This window comes from Myotis brandtii, unplaced genomic scaffold, assembly GCF_000412655.1.
Source record: "Myotis brandtii unplaced genomic scaffold, ASM41265v1 scaffold62, whole genome shotgun sequence".
Taxonomy (NCBI): domain Eukaryota; kingdom Metazoa; phylum Chordata; class Mammalia; order Chiroptera; family Vespertilionidae; genus Myotis; species Myotis brandtii.
Window position 1 is genome coordinate 1142418 of NW_005370366.1, and position 10102 is coordinate 1152519.

At 48.1% G+C, this 10102-nt stretch overlaps 1 protein-coding gene across 4 annotated transcripts in view; it reads left to right on the top strand.

Moving 5' to 3' along the window:
• The window catches only part of LATS2 (large tumor suppressor kinase 2), a 64125-nt gene that overhangs the window by 37870 nt on the left and 16153 nt on the right, over window positions 1-10102 (top strand). For all 4 annotated transcript variants that reach the window (XM_005879995.2, XM_005879992.2, XM_005879993.2 and 1 more), the window contains exon 3: window positions 9604-9736. In XM_005879995.2, the coding sequence (XP_005880057.1) occupies window positions 9604-9736 (133 nt within the window). The remainder of the gene's footprint in view (window positions 1-9603; window positions 9737-10102) is intronic.

Genomic DNA, 10102 nt, shown 5'->3' on the forward strand with positions numbered 1-10102 from the left:
ATATAGAAAACCCTAATATGCAAATAGACCTAACGGCGGAACAACCTAATGACCAGTCACTATGACGTGCGCTGACCACTACGGGGCGTGCGTGGAACATGGCGGGCATCAGCAGCAGGTGGCAGAGTGCAGAACATGGTGGGCATCGCCACGGCAGGATGGTGGAACAGGTGAGCGGGGGTGCCAGACCAATGTGGGGTGCCGGTCGCTGTCATCAGGGTGAGCCTCTGGTGGTTACTGAAAATTATTTGCTCCTGTGTGCCACGGTACTGCCGGGCTCTTGCACCTGCTGCTGGCCCTGGCCCTGCTTGCACCCGTTGCCGGGGGCCAGCAGCCGCCTCTCCCGGGCTCTTGCACCTGCTGCTGGCCCTGGCCCTGCTTGCACCCGCTGCTGGAGGCCAGCAGCCGCCTCTCACACCCGCTGCCGGTGATGACCCTGCTCACACCTGCAGCTGGCACTGGAGCCACTGCTCGCACCCGCTGCCGGTGCCCGGCACTGGTCCTAAACTCTTGGCACCGTCAGCGAGTGCAAGTGGCAATTGCTGGCCCCGATTGCCCCTGAGGGCTACTCCACCTCCCCCTTTTCCTGAGGGGCAATTATGGCAGCATCCGCAGCTTACACCTGCTGGCACCAGCCCCAATCGCTCTGCGCCATCAGCGGGTGTGAGCCGGGCTGGAGTCAGCACATGGGAGTGGCAGGAGCGGGGCTGTCGGCAGACAGGACTGGGGGCTCGGTGCGGGGGTGGGGATAGGCGGGGGCGCGGAGGATGGGCCAAGACCCGTCCCTATGCCCACTGCAGCCTCGCGGCCCACAGTTCCTTTTCAAGGTGCACGAATTCGTGCCCTGGGCCTTTAGTTTTTAAATAAGCACATGAGAGAGCTCTGTGTGATCTGCACCCAACATGTCCCTTTGATGTGATAGCCCCATTGTCCCCAACAGAGTGAGATAGGCAATAGGGAGGGCTGCAGGAAACAGGAAAACAAAACAGCCCCTTAGTTAAAAAGCAAAGGAGAAAGCTTGGGGTCTGGGACAGAGCTTGTCAGGGTAAGGTGAGCCCGGGTGTGATTTCAGGTGAGGGGTCTTCATGGCTTATAGGCAGCATTATCTGCAAGAGAGGGCAGTCAGTCTTCCTACAATCAGTTGACGCAGTCTCAAGAGCCAGGTTGTTCCAGAGTCCCATTCAATGTTTCAACATTGATGACTCTGGTTTGCCTTTGGGCCACCAGTCATGGCACAGGTGGTCCCTCCAAAATTCAATCTCTTTGCCGCTCATGATTGAGGTGCAGACAATCTTCACAGAGCTGACCCACACTCGCTTGCCCTTTTTGAGGATATACACAGCAGATATCAGGAACCAGGGTTGGACACTGCTGCCTTCGATGTTCACGTGTATACCTGATGATCTGCTCACCAATGACATTTCCCTGCCTGATTACAGACCATTGGCCTGTCACTTTTCTTTCTATGACTTTTCTTCCTCAAGCATCACAGGCTGAAGAAGAAACTGAATTCTTTCCTTTATGAAGACCTTTTTCCTCTGAATGTACAGTTCCCAGCAGGAGTGTGAATTAAAGTTCCAAATCCATTCCCTTCTTCATTCACTCCTGACCACTAACAAACACTCCTCCAGGCACCAGAGATAAGGGCAGGGGGCCTTCTGTTTTATCTTTAGTATCTTATCTCCATCCCTGACAGAGACAGCATTGGAAGTTCAGAACTGAGTTTGCAGACGGCCCCCGAGCTTGGCAAGCCCCTCTTTCTGGACACTTTTCCTGACTCTCAACCTTCTTTGAAAGGGTGAGAAAGCCACACTTAAGTCTGGAATCAGTACAGTTCAGACCAGCCTGAGGCCTGCACAGCTTGGAGCAAAGAAGGCTGGCTTTGGGCTTCTTAGCATCTGTCCAGTTTAGACCACACTCTGTCAAGGTCATCTGTGTTCTTTCCAAGTTTGCTCTATCTACTGTTTTTGCCTATTTACCAGAAACTGATGAGCTACCTTCTGAATTCTGCCCGCCCCTAGACCCACCTTCTACCCAGAGTCCTTTAGCTCATTCTTTGAAAGCGTGTGTCTCTCTAAATGTAGTATTAGGTTTTCTTTTGTGTTGGGAAAACATGGACCTCTACCTACTTGTGATGTCAAATCCTCAGAAGTGCAGTGGGGCTGAAATTCCAAGGCTTGCCGAGTCCCTCTTTCCAGCCACTTAGGGATCCCGGAGTGACAATGGAAGCAGCTAGACCTCTTGAAGGCTGGGCTCAGGACAGGCACAGTATCACTTCTGCTCACGTTCTATTGGAGCAAGTCTCAGGCCATCCAAGATTCAGGGAAGGAGAGACAGATGCTGCATCCCAGTGGGAGCTGTAGCCCGTGCAGACGGAGATGGAGTCATCATTCATTGTTGGACACAGTTAGGGACACAGGAATAGAAATACAGGATTCAGAACCCCTGAAACTGTGTGTGTGTGTGTGTGTGTGTGTGTGTGTGTGTGTGTGTATGTAAACTAATAGGAATTTCATGTATTAAGTTTTAGTACAGATCTGTCTGTCATACCTCTGTTCACCTATCTTGATAGTGGCAAAAGTAAAATCTCTAAAATTTTGGCAATCCTCGAAATCATGGAATTTTAGAGTACACAGAAACTTTAGGATTACCTTGTGAAATCATGCCCTGCATTGACTCAACTGTGATGGGGAGAATTTTTATTGTCTGCCAACAATTATGTAACAAGATAGTATAACCAGTTTTATTCATTTGGGAATTTGACATGCATCAGTATTCTAATTATCTTACTACTTTTTTAACAAAAAGAAATAGTTGCATATTACAACATAAAATTAAGTCAGTTTTTTATTTCTCACTAGAGGCCCGGTGCACAAAATTTGTGCACAGGGGTGTGTCCCTCAGCCCAGCCTGCACCCTCTCCAATCTGGGATCCCTCTCACAATCCAGGACTGCTGGCTCCCAACTGCTCGCCTGCCTGCCTGCCTCTAACTGCCTCTGCCTGCCAGCATGATCACCCCCTAACCACTCCCCTGCCAGCCTGATCAATGCCTAACTGTTCCCCTGCTGGCCCGATTGCCCCTAACTGCCCTCCCCTGCCAGCCTTGTCACCCCCAACTGCCCTCCCCTGCAGGCCTGGTCGCCCCCAACTGCCCTCCTCTACTGGCCATCTTTGACCACATGGGGGCAGCCATCTTGTGTGTTGGAGTGATGGTCAATTTGCATATTACCTCTTTATTATATAGGATGTTTTAATCAAAACTTGTTGATATAATTAGCTTGTACATAGTTACGATGCTAAGAGACATAGCATTTTATACATAAACATTTTTTTGTGTTTACATTATTGAAAGTTGCACATTTTGTTCATGTGTCGAGAGCACTAGTAGATGCTCAGGAAATGTTTGTCAAGTAAAACGACTGTGGCCATAAAAGTAATTTTATGGATGCACTGAGTGTAATCTAGGGAATACATTTATTATAATTATCATGATTATTCTGTCATTGGATATTGAAGCTCTTCCCAACTCCTGCTCACCCCTTCTATTTGAGGTGCTGCTTTATTATGCCTAATTCTGAAGACATCTTGATACAAATTGTCTTTCAAATATAATTATCTTAAATTAGCCTGAAAATAAATTTTAAGAAGTGAAATTATTTGTTTGTTTGTTTATGTTAATCCTCACCCGAGGATATTTCTCCATTGACTTTCAGAGAGAGTAGAGAGGGAGAGACAGAGAAACGTCGATGGGAGAGAGACACACCAATTGGTTGCCTTCCACAGGAGGATCCAGCCAGCAACCAAGAGGCACATGCCCTTGGCTGGAATCGAATCTGGGACCCTTCAGTCCAAGGGCCCACACTCTGTCCACTGAGCCAAACCAGCTAGGGCAAGAAGTGAAATTATTAAATCAGGGTACAGATTTAATAACTTTTGATACTTATTAACATATTCACCGCAAAGGAGTTTTAGGTTTATATTGGCACCAAAAATATATGACTGTGAAGTTTCATCAGCCCATTATCTTTTTGTTTATTAATATATTTTTATTGATTTCAGAGAGGAAGAGAGAGGGAGAGAAAGATAGAAATATCAATGATGAGAGAGAATCATCTATCAGCTGCCTCCAGCACACCACCTACTAGGGATTGAGCCTGCAACCCGGGCATATGCCCCGACCGGGAATCAAACTGTGGCCTTCTGGTTCATAGGTCGATGCTCAACCACTGAGCCATGCCAGCCAGGCTAGCCCATTTATCTTTAAATTATTTTATTTTGGTGCTAACAATAGTTATAAAATGCTGTTTTATTAGTGTTTCTTTGATCATTGGCAAGGTTGAAAATCTTTCATGTTTGAGACCAAATTTCTTCTTAATAACCTATGTATAAGTTACGCTTAAAAAATATTTCCCTACACAAGTGCTAAGTGGTTACCCTACCCCAGGCCACTTGCTGTGTAATACTTTCAGGTGTGGGTGCTGTGGCTTCATCCAGCAGGCCTTCACGGGGCCACCACCAGAGGTGGAAGTCACTGTAGTTGCACATCGGTGAAGTAGTGATTAATCTTCTTTTCATGTACGCACATTTACAATTCAAAGGTAACTTCTTTTTTTCTTTCACTATATTTTTCCACTATTTTTTGAGCACATACAAAACAAAGAAACCTTAAGAAGTTGCATTCCCTTTGGGAAATACATAAAATGCAGAGAGTGGTGGGAGCTGGGCCCACCCAGTTGGCCAGTGGTTCCCACACATTCCACCCAAGGCCCATGTTTCTGATTAGGGCTTGACAGTTGCGGCAGTGTTCCACTGTTTCTAAAAGAACTGGAAGCATTCCATCCAGGGAATGAAATGCAGCAGCAAACCTTGTGAGAGCATCTGGGCTTTGCTTTATTCATCGCCCAGACACCTTTCCTTGTGGAATTGTAACTTGTATGTAAACCGCTTCAGAAATCCCGTGCTTTCTAGTTCTTTAGGCTTCATATCTGTCCTCAAGAAATTAGTTTTGAATGAGATTTCTTTTGTTGTTGTTGTTTTTTAATTGATTTCATAGTGGAGAACCATTGTTTGGCTGCCTCTTGCACGCCCCCTACTGGGGGATTGAGCCTGCAACCCGGGCATGTGCCCTGACCGGGAATCGAACCCGTGAACTCCTGGTTCATAGGCCGACTCTCAACTACTGAGCCACCATTGCTGGGCTTGGATGAGATTTCTTTTTAAGGTGAAGAAGAGGAATATCACCCAATTGAAAAGTTGACTGTGCTGTCTTCTTTTTCCTTGGCAAGCTGAGGATGTGCCTGTTTATTTTAGGGCACAGTGTCTGAGGCCCTCAGAAGCTGCTGAAACTATTACCCCAGGATAGCAGCAGCGCTCAAATGGCTTCCAGGTCTCAGCCTCTTCAGTGAGCCAGAGCTGGAGACTTTTCCTCCCCTTGAAGTTGAATGTGAATTGCTGGTGTGTGTGAGAAAAACTGTGAGGCAGGAAGGCAGACACACAGGAGGCCTACATAGACCCAACAAGGCCAGAGTTGTTCATTTATAATTTTCTAGCCAAAATTTATAATTGAATTACAGTGTAGGGTTATAACTTTGCTAACGTTTAGAAAATGCTTTCCTACCAGAAAGAGGTGGGAGAGGATCTCCAGAGGAAATTCTTTTCTTCATATATCATAATTTTTCACTGAAAAACAATTTAAATTGCTGTCAGTCCTGTGTTAATGCTGGAAAACAGTTGAGCTATATGGAATATTTGAACCTTACTTCTGTCTTCGTATGAGTTATGAGTCATAAATTGTAGGAGCATGATGGAGTGTGCCTCAGCTCCACTGAGGGTGACAGGTCAGGAGAGTGAAGGCAGGTGAGCTCACACCTAGTCAGACCACAGACTTTCCATGAGACCGAGGCAGAGCGTGTGGGAGAGGCCACGCTGCATCTGGGTGCTTCAGGAGCCAAAGAACAGCATAGCTGACCACCTGTCCTCTTCTGTTGCCTGGCAGGTTTCCTGCTCTGCAGGTTGCAGGTTGGTGGCCAGGTCTTTTGGGACCTGTGACAGCTGGAGAGCTGGTCACTGGTCAAGGTCACCGTGAGGGAGTCTCCCTGAAGTGCAGAATTGGGACACTCTTGGGTGCCCTAGAAACGATATGTGTAATGGTGCCCCCACTATACTCCCAGACCTGTGCCAGGAGGGGCAGCTGGCCTTGGAGAGGCCTTCTGGGCACCTGGATGCTGGCATGCTGGCACCTGGGAATACCTGAGGTGCTAGCTGCACCCCCTCACTCTGCGCCTCTCCTCCAAAAGGGTTTGAAGTCACGTCTCTCAGTGACACTCGAACCTGCTGGTTTGGTATCTGAGGACTGGAGTCACAGAGCCTGGGTGTCATTCAGCCACCCACAGGAAGCAGGCTCTGTTGTTGGATAGTATCAGGCCTCAGTAACATCTTGCTGGGGTCGTGAACAGTCACGGCAGACTGGGAAACGGGCTGCATGTTCCTGGTGAATTTGGGTGTGGTTTTGCATTTCCTTTGGCTTTGACAGCACAGCTGTGTGCATGATATAGTAACATCTCCAGACAGTTCTTATAGAATCTACATTAGTTCAGTAAGGGGCAGTGTGACAGACAGATATGGGCAACTCTGGTTACAGTGTTAACTGATAAATGAGCTGGCTCATTCAAGGGGTGAGGTGTTATGACTTGAAACGTTCCTGTGAATATAAGTCATTCTTTGTGGTCTCTTAGTGTTGATGTTTCTTGGTTAAGTTCCTAGGTTTGTAGCGCAATAATCATACAAGTCTTGTAGTTGGAGTGCCCAGTAAATAGGGAGAGATTGGAATATGTGCACATTTAACTTCGTCAATCCCTTAACATGTGGCAGGTACTGGAGCAATGAACAAGCCTGGCAGTTCACCTTGAATGAGACAGGAGCTGGTGGCCAAGTTGCAGACAAAGCAGGTTGAACAGTTCCTGCTGATTGAAGGGCTATGGTCAAGGTCCTTTCCTAATGGCACACTTTAAAAAAATTTTTGTTGTTGTTATTGATTTCAGAAAGGAAGGGAAAAGGAGAGAGAGAGAAACATCAATGAAAAGAGAAAATCATTGATCGGCTGCCTCCTGCACGCCCCACACCGGGGATCAAGGCTGCAACCCAGGCATGTGCCCTGACTGGGAATAAACCATGACCTCATGGTTCATAGGTCGATGCTCTGAGCCACGCTGGCCGTGCCTAATGGCACACTTTTAAACGAGCACAAAAAGCTCCAGGGTGACACTGATAAGCGGCAGTCTCACCTCACATCCTTCTCCAAGCTGTGGAGACTCCTTTGCTGATAGGACCTCATTGCATAACAGAGCTGTGAGGTAGGGAACCTGAGTCTCATCTCCCACCTTCAGGTGAGGAGGCACTGAAGTGTCCACTTTCTGAACTCTGCTCCCTCACAGCAGCTCTTCCAGATTTCAAACATGTGCCCTTTCTGTTGATCCAAGAGCACTTATAAAATACAGCTCTGTCCTTATGCCATCTCCCAATCTGTCTTGTAAGCTGTCACTTCACATTCTTCCTCCCTGACATCGCCTCTCCAGGCCTTTGATCTTAGGATGTCTTTCCTGGCCCTTCCCTGACCCCTCTCTGCCCACCCCACCCCCATCATCTTGCAGTGTTGCACACTTGAGCCACTAAGAACAGAGGAACAAGTTATAGCCAAGTATGGCTTATGTGTTTTGTCCTGCTCAGTTGGAATGTTGCCATAAAGAGCAAATTTGATTTTAATGATATAATCAAGTGGATATTAAATACTTAAGTTGTTCAAGTCACAGTGGTAGGTGGGTGAATACAGCCATGAATGACAGGGAGTTTCAGGCCAACTTCTCCCAGTGCTTAAGGAGGAGACAGTCTGACAAAGGTTACAGGCATGTAATGCCTGTCCTGGGGCAGCAGGAACACGGGCCTGGTTGGTCTGAGTTAGCCTCCTAGTTAGGAAGGAGGGATGTCTGGGACAGTGGCTCTGTCTGCCTAGTGGACTTTTGTAAACACAGACACTCTCTTCCTGCAGCAAAACAGCCTGAGCCTCCATCTCGTTGTGCTGGGGTCCCTCCACATCCTCACCTCTCCCTTCTCCCGGTCTTATTTCCAGGAGTGCTCTCCCACCCTTGTGCCCTCAGACACCCTCTCATCTCCTGTCATCGCCCCCCTCTTCCAAATTTTCAGTTTCCTTCTCCCTGTTTGCCCGCCCCTCGACCTTCAAAACAGCACATCCCTTTATTCTGCCTCTGCCTGCTCCACTCCTGCCTCCAGTAGGCCAGGTTCTGTGGTCATCCTCCCCTCTCCCCATCTTTTCTCTTGGTCCACAGCTCTGCAGAGTGAACTCCAGGGTCCCTGGTCCACAGCCCTCACTGCCCTGTCCCCTTTTGTTTCCTGTCTGCTCCAGCTGCCTGCTTGATCTCCCCCATCTGACAGAGCTTCTCTGCCCCAGGTTGATCTTCTCATTGACCTATGTTCCTCTTAGAAAGCTTCTGCAACTGCCCTCAAATAGGGGCAAAACTCTGGGGTCAGCTGCCCAGACAATGGTCCCTCTTTGCTGCCTCCTCAAAGCCCATCTTCCCATTAGGCCCCCTTCCTCACTGTACCATCTGCCAAAAATACCTTTTTTCTGCTAGGCTCCCCGTCTGCCCAAATTGTCCTTGAAGAGCCATCTCTTCCATGAGCAGTCTCTGGTACCCACTCCCTTGATGGGAAGAGTCTGATTCCTCTGACCCTTCTACCTGTATTTCCCCGTGGTGGCTACTAGTGTCTGTCTTGTAGTTATCCCACAGCAATTCTGTTCTCTGCTGCCCATGGGTCCGTGGGCTCCTTTCCTTCTCACACTGGACCAGAGCCCTAAGCACAAGTCCATGTCTGCTGTAGACAGCACAGGGCATTGTAAACAGTGGGCATTCAGGAAGTTTTTAATAAATGATTTTTTGGCAGCCCTCCCATTCTCTCAGAGGAGATCACCTGATTCCAACCACAGCATTGCAGATGCCCCTCTCCCATAGTCAGCCTGGGGGTAAGCTAGGTCACAGCAAGCTTCTCTGACTTCCACCATTCTTCACTGTTTTAGGTTTAGGCTTATCCCCAATCTCAAAGTTTTCTGAGAAACAGAATTTAAGATTCTTTTAGGTCCACCATCAAAATTCCTGTATGTCTTGACACGTGCTAAACAGTCTATGGCAGCCGTGGGCAAACTACAGCCCGCGGGCCGGATCCGGCCCTTTTGAAATGAATAAAACTAAAAAAAAAAAAAGACCGTACCCTTTTATGTAATGATGTTTACTTTGAATTTATATTAGTTCACACAAACACTCCATCCATGCTTTTGTTCCGGCCCTCCGGTCCAGTTTAAGAACCCATTGTGGCCCTCGAGTCAAAAAGTTTGCCCACCCCTGGTCTATGGTTTAGTACAGGTTAGACTCTTGTCATCAGGCACCTAAGGACATGTAACCAACTGTCACCATTCTGAGATTTGTCTGCGGCACCCCCACCATCAAAGGGAGATGAATGTCACAACAGTCAGGAGCTGGGCAGGAATAGAAATCGCTGGTGGCTTTGAGATGACCATGAGCTTCCTGCAGGAGATGGCGGGCCGGGCGCTAAAGCAGACGGGCAGCAGGAGCATTGAAGCTGCCCTGGACTACATCAGCAAGATGGGCTACCTGGACCCAAGGAAGGAGCAGATTGTGCGAGTCATCAAGCAGACCTCCCCAGGTGAGCTGAGACCTGTGACCTGTGAGTGAAGATGGTTTGTGATTTAAAAACACAAAAGGCGGGGAGGGGCGCGCAGGAAATGGTTAACCAAAGAACATACTAATATATACATCTATGCATAGCCTATGGACACAGACAATAGTGTGGTGAAGGCCTGGGAAGGGGGCAGGAGTGGGGTGGAGGGTGTCAATGGGGTTAAAAGGGGGACATCTGTAATACTTTCAACAATAAAGATAAATTTAAAAAAACACACACACACAAAAGGGAGGTCCAGTGTGGCCTTGATCAGCAGATTACCTCTGGGCACATTGCCAATTGTCTGTAATGGGTGAGCCTGTCCTGCTCTGACATTTGGGCCCTGAAAGA